Below are 20,745 nucleotides of genomic sequence, written 5' to 3' on the forward strand. Positions count from 1 at the left end.
AATGAGATAGATAGCCCAGTCCTCAGGTGGCCAGCCTGCTGTCTGTGCAATCCTCTCAAACATCGCGAGGTAATGCTCGATGTCATCGCTCTCTTTCAGTTCTGGTAGTCTAGGTGTCGGGCGAGGTGCAGAACGCTGTGGTGGTGAACTACTTTGTCTGTCCACAGCTGCTCTGGTCTCTCTGCTGTGTCTCAGGATCTGTGATGGATTCTGTTCTGAACCAGTTTCCACTTCATCAGCAGATCGTCTCTGCTCTCGCTTTTCTTCTTGAACAGCCTGCTGAAAAAGTGTGAATTGGTGTTGTAGTGAACGCCATCTATTTTCTTGTTTTGCAGCTTCTTTTCGCCATGCCTCATCTCTTTCTTGCTGTCGAAGAAGAAATAACTGGAGGGACGCTGCAAGCTGCTCCACATCTGGGGTTGAAGTCTTTTGCTCTTTTGCAGCAGCTTCATCCATAATGGGAAGATTCGTTGCCCTCTTGACTCTTTCAGTCGATTCACTGAGTCGACTCCTTGCTGAGTTTCGGTTCGCAGGGCTTGAACGGATCTCCGTTTTTTTTTTTTCCACCCGTTTTCGTCCCGCTTCTGCTGCAGCGGATCCCGGGGCTCTTATTTTGACAGGCGTTGTTTGGGCGCGTCACAATCCGCTCCTTGCTCCCTTCGTAGTGTACTTCCGGGTGCTCGCGTTGGCTTCTAGCGGTGTTTAGGACCACACAGCCGGCGACTTCTCCCTCTGTTGCACCGCGGCGAAGCGCGTAGCGATGGGAACTTTTCCGCACTTCAAAGGCGTCTTCACTACCTTCCGTCGTAGTAACGTCTCGTACTCTCTCCCTTTTAGACCGCTGCCACCATTTGTGGTAGTGTGAGGACAAGTGGTCAGGAGGTTACCGGAGAGAGGTGAGGCAGAGACGCAAAAACAGTCTGGAACCAGGTAAGAATCCCTTTTGAAGTGTTTATTGTGACAAATTAAGCACCCGAACCCAAAAACAAAAATGAAAACAAAACGAAATTTACAATATATATACAAACTATTTACACGCTACACTGGTAGGAGTTAAAGGTGGATTGGCAGCTACCACCACAAATGCTAATACTCAGCTCAATAAACTCCCGTCGGCATACCAGCCACGCTCAACCAGCCCCCCAATAGTGTACCCGCCTGCCTTTAAATACCTTTAGCCCATCCCCGGCTAAACCAACAAGTAATTAACTTGAGGGCAGGTGGGTAAGACAACTATACATGATTGTATATGTACAATATTAACATATTTACAAACAGAATGACATGCATGTAAACATTTGGACGTCCAGGTAAGTATTGATGATAATTTTACAATGTTAATGTATTATTTTCTCTGTTCTCTTTTTCACAGGTACCCCCAGGCTCCCCTGCCCCAGGACACCCCTTGGTCTCTACCCAGACCTTAAGGACCCGGGTGGCTCGCGCGCCGCCATTTCCACAGGATCCAGGTAAGTACTGTGTTTGTGTAAAAATGTCTTTGCAGGTAAAATGTCTCTGGAGTTGGTGGTGATGTATTCAGGGCCCTGACATCATCACAAGTTCATTGTGTTAAACATTTTTCTTACACAATCTACAAATCCTTAACTCCCGAATGTGATCTGTTCCATTCTTAGGACTGGCTAAATTAAGAAAAATATCCCATCACATGTTTTCACCTAATCTAATTCTGATGTGTTTTCTACACTCTGTGAATAACAACAACCAGAATAAAAAAAGGAAATGGGTTGAATTTTAACTTGATTACATGGAAAATATGGGCTGCCTTGTTGCCCATCCTGTCTCACTTAAAAGGCAGTTTAATGATGAAGATCTCTGTATCTGTGTTTTCAATAGCTTACTGTGAGCTATGAGGGTTTAGCTTTGTTTTCATTAGCTATAATCATTTTCATCCAATAAAATAGAAGACTAGATTACTAAACTTTCATTGTGAAGATGACTGTGCACTTTCCTGCCTCCGAATTCTGTCTGAAAAGGCAGCATATCGTACGTTTCAGACACGGCCATTACATGGAATAATGTATAAAGGCAGCACCAAAATTAGAAACCACTAGTATTTGATGGGAAAATGCAACACAGTAAAGAACCTAAAGTAAATATACACAACAGTTATAATGATAAGCCACTGAAATGTGCCACAGAAATGCCATAAAGACAAGAGCGGAATAAGTGCCCATTAGCACACATACACAGACCCACACACGTATACACACATACAGCATTTATGAGAGTGAAAACACACAGGCTGTTACTCTCTCAGACTTACTTTATCATGTGCGGCACGGTCACTTTGGAGTTCTCCTCAAACACACTGGTCATCAGGCCGTTGCAGCGGATGTTGTCTATGCACTACAAAAAACAGAAATTCATCAGTTCTCTGTATAGCAAGGATTGTGTATGTGTTATTTATATATATATATATATATATATATATATATATATATATATATATATATATATATATATATATATATATATGCCTATATTAAATCATGTTAATGAAAGCCAATTGTCAGGCTACTATACTATATTTAGGTCTGTCATGATATCCATTATTGTATTGATGTGTTGTTTACAATGTCCCAGAAATCATGGGAATAAATTATATTTATAAAGACCATTTTATATCACTAATATAATTATAATAAAGAAACATAACAATGAAATCACCCCATTTAAAAAAAGCAATGAACATTTTTGATAATTGAGAATAGGCAGACTTTGGAATCGGAATATAAATAATCTTTAAACATAATATATTGTTGCTGTCCAATGAATAACTAAGCTTTTTGCCTATTTTTTTATTATCATTATTTTATTATTTTATTAAATCATGTGACAATATGTTTTTAGATGTTATATAAAAAAGTTTGCATTTTTCTACTGAATTTATTTTGTCATTTTTGTCGATTTTTACTTTAATACATATTTTGAACACACAAACTGTTCCTTACACTGTATCGAAATTCCCTAATGAATGGACCAATAGAAATTCTTCCAAATGACATGAATTTAACTATTTTTTACATTGACTTCTATTGAAAGTTAAGGTTTTATCTCTCTCCTGTAAAGTTGCCATTTTAGAGATGCATGTTTTTAATTGACAGTGCTGATATAAATTAAACAAAATGTTTAATTAAATGTACCAGCTCACTCCATTTAATAGACTCTCCTTATCACTGTGGTGTATAATGAAATAACAATTGATTCAAACTTTATGAAATATTTTTTTTCATCAGGTATACTATTAGTATTAGTTTACTGCAGGGTTTTTTTTTTTGCAGTTACCAATAAATTCTGCCCTCTATTTTTGGGGAACCCCTGGTAAAATGACACTTTTTGTTAAAAAAAAACAAAACAAAAAAAAAAACACTGAGAACATGTCTTTACATGTCCTCCTTTATTAATGCATACCTACTGTTTATTTGCTTCTTTATCATCTTTTTTCATCTTGTGTAAAGAAATAGCATATTTCTCATTGTGCTCATAGTGCATTAATTCATTTTAATCAACAGCAACAAAACCATAGAGGCCATGTTTACTTTACATGTCTCATTAATCAATTCCCATTTGTTCTGCTCAGATTGGATCTGCCTGCTGGTCTCTATAGAAAACAGTGGGAGGAGAAGAGTAAAATGCTTCACATCATTGCAGTATAAATGTAAAGTTATCATACATTAACTTCATTGTTTCAGATTGGAATTATTCAGGTCTGTGTGGACATGTCAAATACAATTTTTTCAAATCATATTTGAGTCACTTTTATATGTGGTTCTAAATCGAATAGGTGTCCTGTTCATGATCATGCAACATGAATGTAAAAGGTCTATATGCCTGCGCTTAAAGTTAATACCAGTGTTCAGACTTCCTACCAGAATCCGACTCCTTTAAAGTGAAGTGACCATTTAAATTACCAAGACTAGGTTCCCTTAACTGAACTAATATCCACAATTCAGGGCTTATTCCCAATTATAATAAGGTTTTAACTATTATAAGGTTTTACTAAACCTTAGGCTATAAAGGCTATATTGTATAAATATTGCAGAGTTGTTTAGTTTTTTTAGTCTGCATTTTCAGTCTGCATTTTAGTCAGAAGAATAGCTACGTTCATTAAGCTAGCTAGAAATTCTTTACAATTTGTGGCTGTTTAAATGTTAAAATGTAAACCGTTTTTCGTCTTTTCAATGAATACTTTGAAAAATTTCGAATTAGGATTGTGTCTGGTTGGTTTTACTGCTCGACTGTATGAAACTATCCTCTAAACCATTGATATTTTAAAAAAAAAGCCAAAACACTTGTCATATGTTTGTCAAACATCTCTGGAGTCCACTTCAGTTTCTGAATCAGTTTCTCTGATTTTGCTATTTATAGGTATATGTTGGAGAAAAATGAACATTGTTGTTTTATTATTTAAACTACAGACAACATTTCTCCCAAATTCCAAACAAAAATATTGCCATTCAGAGCATTTATTTGTAGAATATGAAATAAGAAATGGCTGAAATAACAACATAAACATTATGCATATTCATAAAATTTTAGGTCAAGTTCAGAAATCAATATCTAGTGGAATAACCCTGGTTTTTAATTACAGTTTTCAGGCATCTTGGCATGTTCTTCTCCACCAGTCTTATACACTGCTTTTGGATATAAATTGATGCCACTCCTGCTGCAAAAATCATGCAGTTCAGCTTGGTTTGATGGCTTGTGATCATCTATATTCCTCTATATTATATTCTAGAGGTTTTTAATTTGGTAAAATCAAAGAAACTCATCGTTTTTTAAGTGGTTTCTTATTTTTTTCCAGAGCTGTATGCTCTTAGAAACTTGAAAAAATTTGTTTTTAGGATTATTTTAGGAAAGTGCTGATATTGAAAAATGCATCTATACATTATGCACAAAATTACTTCACAGCTCCATTATCTCATTGTTGGACTACTGAAATATCCTGCAATCTAGGTATTCCTGGAAATACCAAAAGAATCTTCCATAAGTCCAGAATTTCGTTGGCAAACCTATAGACAACTCTAATATAAAAATATGAGCCACTGCTGAGTGAATGACCAAACTGAAGGAGTCTTTCACCTGGCTGATATCGCTCGTCCAGGCTGCTTTCTCCTGACGCGATGGAGCCAGAAGAACCACGGTAAAGGCAGGAGTATCTGCAGGCTCCACCACGATCTTGAAGTCCAGGTGGCCGAACACCTGCCCTGAGGTTTTAGCTGAGACAAACATATACAATAAGTGTATTTATTCAACCAACTATGTTTTAATAAGCTACTATAACATTTCATAGAATCCACCAATCTGTAAGTGGTGTATCACAACCATGCCTAAAATAAGCTTAACTGTATTATATTGATTACTCCAGGAAACCTCTCCAGAGAATATATTCAGTTGTAATCCTTTTATTGTGCTATGGACACATAGCTCATTTTTATTACCACTGGGTAAACACTAAAAGCATTATAAATAATCAGATGGCAAGCTATCATAACACCAGAGATAAGCATGCACTTAATTAGCCTCTAGGGATTTCTCCAGTTATCATGAGAGGGTCAAGATGAGGTAATCATAAACTATTCAAAGGGCATTCTTGCTGGCCTTTAGAGGGGCTAATTGATCCGTATGATGATGGCATTGATCCAGGAGACATTTACGAGAGCATGGTCTGGGCTCCATCTTATGACCTCGCCTTCTGACAGTTAATTAACCTGTGCCATATACCACAGGCAAGTTAACGGTGCATGCAGTCAGACCTCTGTATCCCCAGATTATTGGTAAGTTAATGGGGCGAGACTCACAGTCTTCATCACTGGCGTCGGGCTCCTCGATGAGGGTGCACTCAATCAGGGACAGCACGCCACCTTGCTGCAGGAGGGTTAAAGCAGAGGTGAGTGATTATGATATGAGCTTTACTTAAATCAGTTTCTGTTTACACAACTAGCGAACGGAACACTCTTAACTATGGAAGTAAAACAGTCTCACCAGATTTTGATATTTAAAAGCACTTGAATTTCTCGCACTGAATTATTTTACATAGAATTATTGCACATGATTTGTTTGCCTCTAAATTAAACACTTCAGTTTTTCAATATATCATTTTCACGTATTTTATTTAAATGTAAAAAAAATCAAACGCAGAAATTCAAGTTTTAAAAATTCTATTAAAATAAATTCAGGTTGCTCAAATTCGACCTGTCAAATTCACTGGTTGGTTCTTGGCTCGATTGAAGACAGAATCGATTGCTTTTCCTGTGTGTCCCGGATGTTGACAGTGAATTTTGAACAATGCATTTTAGCAGTGAATTTGACAGGTCGAATTTGAGCAACCTGAATTAATTTAAATTAAAATTTTAAAACTTGAATTTTTGCTTTTTATTTTTTTTTACATTGAAATAAAATGTGAAAATTATATATTAATTCAAGTGTTTAATTCAGAGGCAAACAAATCACATGCAAGAATTCAATGTAAAGTAATTCAGTGCTAGAAATTCAAGTGCTTTTAAATTTCAAAATCTGGTGAGACTGATTTACTTCCATACTTAACACTTTTAAAAATAAATATGCTACAAAGGCTTCTTTGAGCAATTTCAAGAAAGAAGAACCCACGTTGTTGCATTACATAATGTAAATAATGCTTCAATTTTAAAAATCCCATTCTTTAAGCCTTTAAAAGATGCTTTGCATTTTATAGCATCTCCTAAAGAGCCTGTGGTAGCACCTACACATGTATTATTTTAATAGGTTTAGAACGGTTGACGAGCTTTAGCTTTTAACCAGCTAGACAACAAGTATGACAAAGCTTGACCAAGATGGTTGACCAGCATCAACAAGCTGGTTGAACAGAAGATAGATAGATAGATAGATAGATAGATAGATAGATAGATAGATAGATAGATAGATAGATAGATAGATAGATAGATAAATAGATAAATAGATGGTCAGAATGACCAATAGAATGGTCAGCATGAATGGTCAGCAAGTCATAAGCTGGATTTTGCAGCAGACATTGTCTCTACAGTTGCATTTTTTTATGTTATTTTTACTATGCTATGTTGGGAAAATCACATTCAGAAATTTAAACACTGTTAATATTTTTATGTGTGTACTCAAATTTGTGACACTTCGGCTTGTATAGCTATCATAAACATAAGACTATCTCAGGAAAATCTTTCAGCTGAAGCTGTACGAATCAGAATTGCTCAGTGAACCCCACATCTCACCCTTTCTCCATGCTCAGCGAAGAGGAACATGTTCATAATTGATAATGCAACTTTATTTCCACTGGTAAAACACGGAAAATGCCAGAAGTAGTGCAATTACACAAAATCACAACCTCTGATCTGCCCCTGCTCTTTCAGAGACAGCAGTCAGCAACCTCGCTACCGTTCCAGCAGTTTAATGCAAACATGCCTTCACACATCCCTTCACGTTAACCACACGAGTTCTTTCAGCCTGAGAGAAAATAACTGCTCTGATTCAGATTAAATTATACAGCAAAACACCCAGTTAAAGCAAAAAGAGCACGTTAGCCGGTTGTGGTACTATTTGAAAATGAAATTGTGGCAGTGTGTGCAGAAGTGTGTTCACTAAAGGTCAGACGGAGAGAGAGTGGGTGGGCTTAATTCCAAAAGGATCAAGCTTTTGAGTAAAAAAAAAAAAATGAACAGGGGGATGTGGAGCCTTGTTGTATGTGATTAACACCACTGACGTAATCAGAATGGTGAAATCTGGAGCCAGGTTTTACACTGACATACTGAACGCTAGGGTGAGTTTTGTAATCATACAAAAGTCTGTGCTTGAATTAAAAAAGAAAATAACATGCTAATAAACAAAAACTACTTCTTTCAACAGGAGTTACTCAGAAATGGAGCACATGTATTGCTATATTTATCATTAAATTAATTAAAAAAAAAAAATAGGATTTACAATGTCGCAAGTTAAAAACTAGCAAAATGACAACAATGATGTATGAAATATATTAACAATAAAAGCCAAAGCTCTTCATTAACGGATCTTTGAATAAAAAGTAAAGACTAAAATGACTGTTAAAGTTACAATTTATTCAATTATAACAATTTTTTTTCCACAGTAAGAGCTTAAAAGTTTGTAGCACCTTCATCTTAATGTAACCAATATAAAAATCATTGTGATGCTTCACTAACTTGTAATGAGGAGAACACCTTTGTTGTTACTCTGTGCTACTCTCGCTTCAGCACACCAATAACTGCACTATGTCACTCTGGTGAAGTTGGCAGGACATGCTCATTAAAACTGCATAATGCCCTATTACTCCAATCACATTCATGTAAAATCCTGAAATATTTCTACCTTAAGCCCTATCCTGACGGGATTAGTTTCTCAGGGGGACGTCTGTAAAAAATATTTCACACTTTTACTCAGTGATAAAACTCTTGCATCAGGACTGCAATAAAAAAATTAAATAAAATTTTGGCTTTCTCGATCACATGATATTGCGTTCAGTAGCTCCTCCATTCTTACTTTTTAAGTGATGGTTCTTTATCCTTAAGTCTATCAGCTTGTCCAGACATGCATGTGTAAAGTGTGTCTTTTAAGGCTTCTTTACACTCAACTTTAAAACGGATATGAACTAATTGTATATCTTGGTGAACTAGAGGACTCACTTTGAGCAGGTGCAGTTTGCCTCCTGAGCTGCGTGTGCAGATGAGGAAGTGTTTGGTGAAGAGGAAGCACTGTCTCTCTCCTTCCTTCTTTAGAGAGAGAGAACCCAAGCGCACCTTACTGAGCTTTCCCCTCTCCACTGAGGGCAACTGGATCAAAGAGCCTGAAAGATAAAGAGAGAGAGAGAGAGAGATTTACAGCTTCTATTTCTATGATTTTTTCATGACTTTTCCATACGATTTTTGAAACATCAGTGCAGACGTGGACAACAAAACCAAAAATCTACTAAAACTATAATTAAAATTGATTATAGTAGGTCTAAAATGAATCAGATAATTTTTTGTAATAATAAAAAGTATGTCAGATCCTGAGAGCTCAACTGTGAAGAGCTTATTTAGTGAATTAAATCTGAGCTGCTGTATTTGTTAGCTCAAAATAGATGTTTTCCTTTGATTAACATGAAAGACAAATATTTGTAGAGCACATTTCCATGACTTTTCCAAACTTTCTGGGTATTTTTATTTTTCCAAAACTTTATCCAGACCTGGAAATTGCTATTTACAAATTCCATGACTTTTCCAAGTGTTTTCATGATTGTACTAACCCAGCTATTTTCTTATCTGTACACTATAGTTTTGTTTTATCTGGAGGTCTGCAAGAAACTGATTTGGCATAACATCTAGAGTATTAGTTTCAAATGTTTAGAGGAATATAAATACACGTGTATTAACAGGAAAGATATGGATATATTTTAACTTTTAGTGTTTGTTAGAAATTATATAGAGGGGTCAGATCTGAGCTGCTCTGTAGTTCAGACACTGCTGGAACAGAATGAATGGAGCTTACCTTGCCTCACAAATGTCTGACTGGTGTCCAGGAGGATATCACAGCCCTCTACGATCATGCGCTCAATGGCCAGGTTTTTACGAATGTTCTCCGTGTCACTCACCTCATCGTGCATCACCCTAAGCACAAATATTGAGGGAATAAACCATTTATAATTAACAAACTATACTACTTAGTCACCAATATCTTCCTAAAATATTTTCTATTTAACAAATTTGATCTTGAGAACAAACATTTTGAGTAAACGTTTTATTTATCGGATTTTAACAGCATAACTGTTCTTAGCTCCTTTCTTATAATGATAATCCCATTGTCCTCAAAAATTAAACACATCCCAAATAAGATGGTCAGTATCTGTATGAAAGCTTTGTCTGGTTATAAATGTTGTTCTTCTAAAGTCCCACATAGATTTCTAAACTGCAGTTCAGTACTCTAACTTTCTACAATTTAAATATATTTTGCTCACAATATCAACACTCATCATATTAACACTTGATAAAAAGCATTTATACATATTTTAATAAAGGCTTTTTATTTTAAAAGGCTTTTTTTATTTGCTTTTTATTTGCTATGATTTTCCAAAATGGGCTCATGAAAATTCAGCTACATTTACCTGGAGAGCTCTTCAAGCTTAGACTTGGCAAACTCCAGACTCTTACGCTCCACATGCTCATGAGGTGTATGGGCCAAGAGTTCATGGAGGGTTATAATATAGCGAGGGATCTGCCACAATAAAACAAGCACAACACGATATGAGACAATAAGTATTCACATGTTTGTTTGGTAGTACCATAGTTTTGTGTTAGACAAAACACAAAAAACAAAAAACTGCCATTTTGTGAAGAAACTGTGCACTGATACCATGTGCTATATGCAATTTTATCCAGTGAAAACTGAACTTAAATCTGTCATTTGCTGAAAGTATGTACAGCAGTGCTCTAATACACATTATTGGCAGGGGTCTGGGAGAAGGAGAGGATGTTTCATTATTAGCCATTGTTCGTTTTTAGGCTTTTTCACTTATTCGTAAATTAAAATGTGTTTTTTTGCCCTTTCTGATGAACAATTTAAATGGCCAAATATTCAGTGGTTTAATATAAGTTGATCTTCCTGTGCCCCTGTTGCTTTTAAATTTGACTTAAATTTGACTTTAAAATAGTCATAGTACAAAAAAACACAAACAACTCAGTATGGTTTAAGAAAATGAATTGGATGGTTATGAATAAGGCTGCACAATATTGGAAAAATGTTCAATGTTCAATATATATCGCAATATTATACAATGCAGGGCCCATAACATCACCAGCCCCTCCCACATCTATGCGCTGTCTCACCAAGCGCTCAAAACCCGAGGAAAACAGCAAAACAACAGTAATCTGCCCTTTAATCAGGCATTTAAATGGATTTTTAAAAGGTAAATAAGAGCGTTTTTCTCAGATTAATAGCGTGAATTCAGCTGTAACTGGAAATATCTGCGCAAAACTGTGAGGGGCTGAGGTGCACAGCTTTCGACTCGTGCATTCACAGGCATGTGCCCAACCATGTGGATAGAGGCCATGCGGTTACCTCGTGTTAACTCCTGCCCCCCCCTTACACTCCCCCTCATGCTTCTCAGGCAGCAGCAGCCTGTCACTTACACAGACACAGAGACAACGCTGTGTATCTAATTCTTGTGTCAAGAATTAAAACATTGCAACATGATGTGTTTGATTTATTTGCTTTAAGTGACATTGCACGTCCTCATGATGATGATACTTAAGCGATATATCGTGCAGCCCTATTTACGAGGTTTCATTACTTGTACATCGAACTTGAAAACTAAAAAGGCCAAAACTATAGCTTATCAGTACTATATGGAGTTGTTCTGTAATTTAGACTTTTTTCCTCCAAATTGTCATTTTAGCAAAATAGCATGGAGTGTCGGTCACACCTGGAACATGGGGTACGTGAGGAAAGTCTCCAGCATCCTTCCTTCACAAGCAGCATTGGACTCATACTGTTTCAGCAGCTTGTCAAAGTCTCTGTTCTGCTTACAGTTGGCTAGAACCTGCAGGCTGTACTGGTGGTTCCGTACAAACTCCTGATAGATGTTCAGCATGGGCAGCAAGATGTCGAAGAGATCAGCTGAAAGAAGAGAGAAAATGGGAGGCAGCTTAAACGTGAGTTTAATTCAATAAAAAAAAAGCCTCTTTAAAATGTATGACTGAGTTCCAACCGATGATGGAAATCTACAGCATAATTGACATTAAAAAGGAAGTGGCCTCAGTCTTGCAGTCAAGGTTGTAAGTAAAAGGCTGTATTTAGTTGGCAGGTCTGGCGAACGCTTATCTGAAATGATGGAAGGGTGTTTTGTGGCGGTTTCATTGTTACAGATGAGCATGTGTCTGCGGAGATAGCAGGAAGTCAGACGTCACCGAGTGTGTTTGACTAAGATGCTGTGCTTCAAAAGCTCGTCCTTGACGGTCCGCCTGTCAGCCTGCCGTGCGCTGTCTCAGAGTGCTGTACGGCTCTCGAGTGCAGTAATTAGGCTTGTGAATGGAGATGCTGAATAGTGGCAGCTTACCTAAAACCAACGTGGGCCAGTTCGCTATCCTCGCCTTCAGGCCCTGGTGGAATATCTCATGTAGAAACATGATGGTTTCACTGCGGAAAAGGAGGAGATCAAACGTCACTTTTGCACTCGAGAGAGAAAAATGCAACACATTTCCAATTTTCAACTGTTTTAAACTGTTATTTCACGTAATATACTGTCTCCCCTGGATTTCGCAAGATCTGAGCCAGATAATATGTCCAAAAAAAGTTTGGGGACAGTTCAATTTCATGCATTATATGTCCAAATGTTTGTGGACATCCTGTCTAATAAGTGAATTCAGCTACAGGTACTAAGTTGCACCTATTGTTGATTCACATGAACACAAACCCAAACAAAGCTTGTCTTATCCATGTACAGAAGTACGGCCAATAGAATAAGAGAAGGCTAGAGGGGTGTAAAGCCCCCTCAGCATTAAGGAGTGTGGGGTAAGGAAACTGTGTTCTTTAGAATGATAATGCTCCATCCAATAATTTTGGGATGAGTTGAAGATAAAGTAGGACTATGATTATTCAACATCATGACAACCAATGCTTGTCACTGAATGCAATCAAATCCTCATAGCAACTCACTCTATTACCTATCATTTTGGAAAAAGCATTACTTCTGCCTACTAGTAAAGTTATAAGGAGTGTTTGAGTCTAGAGATCCAATCCAAGGCAGCCAAACACAAGAGATCAAAATCTATTCAGTCTTAAAAAGCAGTTTTTTTTAACTAAAATATATAGCAAGCCAGTGGCCATGTAATCTGGTTCAAAGTAAAAACAGTTAATGTGTTTTCACACCAGCACTATTTGGTTCAGTTAAAACAGACCAAATGGTTTGTTTGTGCCCTTAGTGTGATTCATCTCAGCAGGTGTGAAAACAGTAATTGCACTCGGTGCAGATCAAAACAACTGGACCGAGACCAGCTAAAACAGCTAACGAACTCTAATCACTCTCAGTGATTAAGTATAGTCTAGGACTGCACAGTATTTTGAATGGAGATTCTTAAGAATTTGAACAACCCACCAGATAAACTCAGGAAGGCACACACACACACCTGTTCAGGAAGATGCTGCTGACATCATCATGGCTTATAGGAGGTTTCTTGGAGCTGGCAGCCATGCGCAGTGGCCTGAGGAAGCAGTTGACCAGGATGGAGAGCTGGTGGACGTACTCGGTCTCAGCCTCCACCATGTTGAAGACGATCTGGTTCCTCTTCCTCATGCTCTCAGCGTGGGGTGAGCAGATGTAGTCCTGAACGATGATCTTCCACTTCCTCCGACACAGCCAGCCTCGCATAAAACTCTGGACCTACAGCACAGAGGTCATATAGGTAAAAACATATGACTCAACAGCTTTACCATGATTATTGCATTTAGACCTTCCATCTCCTTATAATTAATTTTCAGACACTCAAGAGGGACTTTATTACATACATCAGGTGTGTTAGATTAAGGATTAAGGTTGGAGCTAAAGAATATTTTACAATTCATTAAATTTTCCAAAAAAAAACATCAATCATTTATCTTAAGTAATTCTAGTCAAATTATTCCAAATGTTTGCTTTACATTATCTCATTGTTATCATATAGAAATTGGAAAAAAGGGAATTATGAAAAAAATTATAAAGGGAAATTCACAAATTACATAGAGCTTCTTCACTTGGACGTCTACGTTGTTTTTTTTTTTTATAGGAAATCCATAAACACTAACACTTTACAAGAGTCTATAATATCGATCAGTTTTTATTTTCCAGTTTAACAAATTTAACACACTCCATTCAGCAACTAAATGGAAGAATCCGGTATGAGTCTTCTTAGATCTGCAATAAAGCTCTTAGTTAAACCCTATAATTTAATGTTCATACACAGATTACCCTCCAATCAATCTCTATAAAAAAAAATCATTTTACAGTGAATCTCTTCCTCTGGGTAAAACATTTAAAAATGCATACAGCATATGGTACCTTTTTAATTTTCTTTATATCTGGATCCTCCTCCTCTTGGTACACTTGGTAAGGTCGCATCCTCTCCTTGGTTTTGTTCAAGGCTATGATCTTCAAGAAAAAGAAAAAAAAAAAACAACCAAAAACAAGTCTGATCATTTTTTCTGGACATAGCTTAGATTCATCCGTACACTCATCGATGGCAGGCAGTTCAATAATGCTTCATTTAAAGAATGTTCTTTTCTGTATATATATTAATAACTGTACTACCCTTTATTGACACAGCAAACTTAAAATAAATCCAGTCTGTTTGTCCCATACTTTGCAACGTATTGCCAACCTATTCACTTGCATACAGAGTATTTCTATTGTTACAGTGTGTCTGGTTATTGAACTCCATTTGTCCTGGTTATCTGCTTGGTTCACGGTTCATTATTTGTTTGTAGCTCACATTATATTACTATAATATTACATTGCTAGAATATCTTATTGTTCATTGCTCATTGTCATGCACCAAGAAGCTTAAGCAACATACATCCATACATACATAGTGCATACATGCCCATACAAGCATACATAGTGGACACATGCCCACGCACACATCCATACTACATATACATACATTTTTAAAAAGATAATATAAAATTCATACATATATTCATATAATGAATAAACTGCATTGTACACTAGTCTGACTTAACAAACAAGAAGTTGTACCAATTAATTCTAATTTAATTCTCCCCCTATGAACAGTTCCGCATCCCATTTCCATATCCTGGTAAAAAAAAAAACACAGATCAACGACTTTTATTTCCTTAGTATTTCAGCAGTGATATTGAGAAGGGAATAACAGAAAGCTGGTAGCAATTCTTCCTGCACTTTAGTGCCCTAAATGCTTCCCACAAGGCAACAGTTGGAAGTCCTAGACAATTCTATCTGTATTTCAACCCTTAACAGGCCAGGATTTTGTCAATTGTCTGCCTGACATTATACCAATAAATCTTGAGGATTTCTATTTAAGCATTACATTTAAAAAAGCGTTCATGTTTGATAAGGAACATTACTGAAAAGCATATTTGTAATTGTAATATAAATTGCTAATGTCAAAATGTAATGTATAAAATCATAAAATCATCTTTTTCCTGAACTTCGTTTTAAAAAATATATATTTTAATATTTTCCTGAATACAAATCAAACAGTTCATTTACTCCAAACCTTTATGTTTGTCTAGTTTTTACATCTATTTCCAAACATGCAGAATTTGGTTTGATTCCTGTTACTGATCTGGAATTATTAAGTGGAGCAGAGAGAGTGAACAGGCAGCTTTTCCAAGTGTCCTGTAGGAAATTTCAAAGCCCTCAAATTTTCAGTAGTTATTTTACTGTAGAAAAAAGGTTTTTGTATTACTGTAGGCAGTATACAGATATAAGGCATGTTAAGGGGTTAAACTAGTTTGTAGATACAATTGAGAATTGAGAATCAGAAACTCAAAGTTATCCAAAAGCAGTGTGTAAGACTGGTGGAGGAGAACATGCCAAGATGCATGAAAACTGTGATTAAAAAACAGGGTTATTTCACCAAATATTGATTTCTGAACTCTTAAAACTTTATGAATATGAACTTGAATATGAAGTCGGAAAGCTCTGCATCTTTTTTGCTATTTCAGCCATTTCTCATTTTCTGCAAAAAATGGTGTAAATGACAATATTTAAATAATATGTTATTTGGAACTTGGGAGAAACGTTGTCCGTAGTTTATAGAATAAAACAACAATGTTCATTTTACTCAAGCATTTACCTATAAATAGCAAAATCAGAGAAACTGATTTAGAAACAAGGGAAAAAAAGTTTTATATCACCTACATCTGTAGCCTGTATATGGGTATAAGGCATGTAAGGGGTTAATCTAGTTTGAGGATATAGTCAATTGAGAACTGAGTATCAGAAACCATTAAAAAAACACACAGTCCAGTCATAACATTATGACCACCACCTAGTCTCTACATTTATTAACCTTTTTTTTAGCTTCACTGAACATATAGCAGCACTTAGTAGTTCTATATACTGTAATTACATACTGTAATTCATTTGACTCCGTGCATATGTTATTATCCTCAGTTCACGCTGTTCTTCAATGGTCAGGACCCCACAGGAGAGACCACCACAGAGCAGCTATTGTTTGGCTGGTGGGTCATTCATTCTCAGCACTGCAGGGAAGGTGGTGGTGTGATAGCGTGTATTGAGCTGGTACAAGTGTATCAGACACAGCAGTGCTGCTGGAGTGAGAACTGTACACCAATCAGAAATATCCAGCCAACAGCGTCCTGTGGGAACTAATGAAGGACTAGAGTATGACCTACACAAACTGTGCAGCAACACAGAGATTTAGAGCTTCTGTCTCTGATTTTACTTTATCTACAAGGTGGAGCAGCTGTAGGTAAAAGTGTGTAATTGAGAGTGAGTGACATTGAGTGCTTAAACACAGTGCTTAAAAACTTCAGCAGCACTGCTGTATCTGATACACTCATACTCCACCCAAATAATAGCTGCTCTGTGCTGGTCCTAAGGGGTCCTGACCATTGAAGACAAGGCCTATCACAATAGCATTTTTTTTTTTGTGGACGATATATCATCTCTGAATTTATTAATTTAAAGACTATTTAAATGTCAATAACATTTATACAAAGCATTTTTACACTTTTAAACACACACAAAAAAAAATCATAGTTTGGCAAATGTATACTCTTTTTTTACCTACTGCAGTCCACACCATGGTATGGAGTTGCAGTTACTGAAGATATTTAACAGCATGACTGGCTAAAATACTGTTCTCTGTTATATATGTGAAAAGAAATTCAAATAAACACAAATAGGCAATGTCACAGTTATCAAATATTATTGAGGGAGTGTCCATTCATTGTAATTCAATGTAATTATTGTGACAGGCCTATTGAAGACCAGGGTGAAAAGGGGATAATATTAATAAAGAGAAACAGATACACAAATACAATGTGCAATTATAGAACTACAAAATGCTCCTCTATGGTCAGTGGAGCTGATAAGTATAAACAATGAGATATGTTAATAATCTTCTGACTGGACTGTGGGACTGTAAATATACAGCTCTGAGTTCTGGAAAAAAATAAGAGAGCACTTAAAAATTATAAGTTTCCTTAATTTTACCAGACTGAAAACCTCTGGAATATAATCAAGAGGAAGATGGATGAACAAAAGCCATCAAACCAAGCTGAACTGCTTGAATTTTTGCACCAGGAGTGGCATCAAGTTATCCAAAAGCAGTGTGTAAGACTGGTGGAGGAGAACATGCCAAGATGCATGAAAAATGTGATTACAAACAGGGTTATTCCACCAAATATTGATTTCTGAACTTTTCAAACTTGCATTATTTAAAGTCTGAAAGCTCTGCATCTTTTTTGCTATTTCAGCTATTTCTCATTTTCTGCAAATAAATGCTCTAAATGACAATATTTCTATTTGAACTTTGGAAGAAATATTGTCTGTAGTTTATAGAATAAAACAACAATGTTCATTTTACTTAAACATATACCTATAAAGAGCAAAATCAGAGAAACTGATTCAGAAACTGAAGTGGTCTCTCAATTTTTTACAGAGCTGTGTGTCACTGAAAAAACAACAACAATTAAAATGCGACTAGTCAGCCAAAATGGATCAGCCTGCATATAATTTGTACTGATAATTACTTGATTCAGAATGGCATGCAGTCAGATAGCACCAGGCCTCACATACACACTGGCCTCAATGAATATTCAGTTAGTCAGGAATGTGGGTCACTAAGAGGCTGTGTGGGTGCTCTCACAGCAGATAACCATCTCACTTCCTCTCCACACACTCAATCTCCTCTCTTCACTCAGCAGCCAGCATCAAACGCCTCGCTCGCCAAGCCTCTACCGGCTATTCAGCCTGTAAGCAAATTGTGGTTTAAATGTCCTTTAGGTCATCGTTTATTAAGCATCAGCCACACACAATGCTAACAGTGCAAACAGTGGGTAACTTTAGCAAGTTACAAGCTGTTTAAATGAGGAACAGCTAATTAGGGGTGGGCGGTACGGCCCTTAAATAATATCACAATATTTAAGGGTGTTTTTGCGATAACAATATTTATGGCAATATGACATCACATTATTTTTTTAATTAATTTAAAATATATACTACTGCAACAAAATAACTATTTACATTTTATTTAGCATACATTCAGTAGAAACAAAATAATATTTGTCTAATGTTTGTCTATTTCCTTCTAATTTGTTTTTTTCAATTTCCATTAAATCCCTTCTCCTGAGTACTCATTATCCTGTCATGTAATTAAACCCTGTCTGTTGTGTTGTGTCTTTGCAAAGTAATGCCAACTGATCTAGGCGTAAATACCAAAACAAAAGTGAACAAAGCAGCCATGAATTGAATGAACAAGATAGATTTTAAAGCATATTTAAAATATCTTTTAAAGAATGATCATTTGCTGCATAGTGATCATTCTATTTCTGTCTGTTACCTTGCCTGAATGACTTTCTCCTCTATTTGGTTTTGCCCCTTTAATCTGGTTTAAAATCTGGCTTGTTCATTCGACTCATTACTGCATTATTCACTTTTGTTTTGGTGGGTTTTTTTTTTTGTTAATGCTTAGCTCTGTTACCACCTATCATCTACAACTTTCGCTCATTAAATCTTTGTATTTTATATCTGCAACTGTCTGGTCTGTAAAGTCTTTTACTTTAATGTTACATTCAAAGTTTTTTTTGCCATAACATTTTACAATACTCAATGCATTATTACAATGCAGGCATTTTTTTCTGAATACACACATTTTATGGTGGTAAGTTTGCTTTCCAAAAGTACAGAAGTTTATTTTCTTGGCTCTTAAATATTCATGGTTATTGGAAAATCAGCTTTTTTGAATGAATTAAAAATTCTGCATTCAATCTACAGCTCTTTGATTTTATCAAATTAAAAACCTCTGGAATATAATCAAGAGGAAGATGGATGATCACAAGCCAACAAACAAGCTGAACTGCTTGAACTTTTGCACCAGGAGTGGCATAAAGTTGTCCAAAAACAGTGTGTGAGACTACTGGAGGAGAACATACCAAAATGCGTGAAAACTCAATGTACTCAAATGCATGAGAACCAGGGTTATTCCACCAAATATTCATTTTCTGAACTCTTAAAACTTTATATGAACTTGTTTTATTTGCATTATGTGAGGTCTGAAAGCTTTGCGTCTTTTTTTTATTATTTTGGCGATTTCTCATTTTCTGCAAATAAATACTCTAAATGACAAAATTTTTATTTGGAATTTGGGAGAAATGTCCATAGTTTATAGAATAAAACAACAATGTTCATTTTACTTAAACATATACATATAAATAGCAAAATCAGAGAAACTGATTCAGAAACTGAAGTGGTCTCTTAATTTTTTCCAGAGATGTATATCTCACACTGAAATTAAGTACTAACAACTTTATATACAACATATAGAGAGCTACATTGTCTTGATGTTACATTATGATATAGAGGTACGGTTCAGGTTGAGGTTGTATGCCATCTAGATGCTAAAATGCTTTTTCTCCACTCTAACTCAGTCCTTCTCAAATGCACCATCCAAACAAGTGTCACAATGTCTGTACATCAGAATTAGATACCAAGAAAATCTTTAAAATACCCCTGTATTGAGAATATGGACATGTGATAGGTTAACATTCTTCCCATTTGAGTATAAAACCCACCTACGCTGTGTGCTCCCTTTCTCTCTGATAGCAAGTATTAGGTTTATCACGGATACAGCGGGCCCTGGCTTTACTACACCACAGGTTCCTCAGCTTTGCTCTGACATTTGTACAGGAGTGAGCAATAACACATCACTGATCCTATAATGCAAATAATGGGGCATGAGTTCTGTCCCCATGGTGACTGGACTAATCCAGTGGGAAGGATAATTCCCCAGTAGCTCAGAGCTGGAAAGGCAGAAGTGTACAGCCCAGAGGCTGCACCACATCTCACAGCATCTCACCAACATGATGAGATCTCAGCAGCACAGGACAGGGCTGCTTATAAATACAAAATACTAATACCAATAACGATTGATGCTGCTATTTTTCTATATACAGTATTCTCATACATATAAGCCATTAGTATGGGGTGCTGACTAATGTAACAGACTTCAAACAAATCATAAAGCTTTGATGTTAAAAACATGCATAGAAAATGCAACTTGCAGTATAGATTCTGGAACAAGCATGTTTATTGGTTCTTGGTTCTTGGTTATGTTGTTTGTACTGTAAAACTATTAAAATAAGATTTATTAACACATTTCCTTTATTTCCTTTTATTTTAAAGCAATCATACTACTTTTTGTAGTTAACCATGACTAATCATATTACTTAGTATAATCATGACTAGTCAAATACTTTATATAACAAATTAAAATAATGAATATCTTTGCAAAGCTTATTTCCAGTCATGTAAGATTAGGTTTTCATCTGTTTGAATAAGGAGAGGCCAAAATACAGGAAACCAAACGTCTGTTTACAGAGACTCAAAAATGCACAATTTTTGGGGGGGCTTGTTAGGCTACTGCCCCTGCGCACATCTCCACAGCGAGCTGGGGCTTCCCCAGTAGCACGCTGACTCTCCTTCTATGCACAACAGGTGCCATGATTCGCGTTACAAAAAATCCCATT

The 20,745-nt window shown here is 36.2% G+C and overlaps 2 protein-coding genes and 1 long non-coding RNA gene across 6 annotated transcripts in view; 1 reads left to right on the forward strand and 2 right to left on the reverse strand.

Annotated features, from left to right (window-relative positions):
- Positions 1 to 20,745, reverse strand: part of ckmt2b (creatine kinase, mitochondrial 2b (sarcomeric)) — a 182,177-nt gene that overhangs the window by 61,930 nt on the left and 99,502 nt on the right. The gene's annotated exons all lie outside the window — the stretch shown is intronic.
- Positions 1 to 20,745, reverse strand: part of rasgrf2b (Ras protein-specific guanine nucleotide-releasing factor 2b) — a 96,088-nt gene that overhangs the window by 40,494 nt on the left and 34,849 nt on the right. For all 3 annotated transcript variants that reach the window (XM_022667633.2, XM_007243934.4, XM_007243935.4), the window contains exons 4-13: positions 14,051 to 14,140; positions 13,143 to 13,396; positions 12,074 to 12,153; positions 11,441 to 11,634; positions 10,124 to 10,233; positions 9,511 to 9,629; positions 8,667 to 8,827; positions 5,823 to 5,889; positions 5,104 to 5,240; positions 2,285 to 2,367 (exon numbers count right to left, since the gene is read on the reverse strand). In XM_022667633.2, coding sequence (XP_022523354.1) covers positions 2,285 to 2,367; positions 5,104 to 5,240; positions 5,823 to 5,889; positions 8,667 to 8,827; positions 9,511 to 9,629; positions 10,124 to 10,233; positions 11,441 to 11,634; positions 12,074 to 12,153; positions 13,143 to 13,396; positions 14,051 to 14,140 — 1,295 coding nt within the window. The remainder of the gene's footprint in view (positions 1 to 2,284; positions 2,368 to 5,103; positions 5,241 to 5,822; positions 5,890 to 8,666; positions 8,828 to 9,510; positions 9,630 to 10,123; positions 10,234 to 11,440; positions 11,635 to 12,073; positions 12,154 to 13,142; positions 13,397 to 14,050; positions 14,141 to 20,745) is intronic.
- Positions 1 to 20,745, forward strand: part of LOC111197675 (uncharacterized) — a 139,363-nt gene that overhangs the window by 4,628 nt on the left and 113,990 nt on the right. Inside the window, exon 3 of one of the 2 annotated variants that reach the window (XR_007428792.1) lies at positions 1,373 to 1,559. The exons of the other annotated variant lie outside the window; for it this stretch is intronic. This is a non-coding gene — a long non-coding RNA (uncharacterized LOC111197675). Of the gene's footprint in view, positions 1 to 1,372; positions 1,560 to 20,745 lie in introns of those variants that run through there. 2 annotated transcript variants of the gene reach the window in all.

This window comes from Astyanax mexicanus, chromosome 22, assembly GCF_023375975.1.
Source record: "Astyanax mexicanus isolate ESR-SI-001 chromosome 22, AstMex3_surface, whole genome shotgun sequence".
Taxonomy (NCBI): domain Eukaryota; kingdom Metazoa; phylum Chordata; class Actinopteri; order Characiformes; family Acestrorhamphidae; genus Astyanax; species Astyanax mexicanus.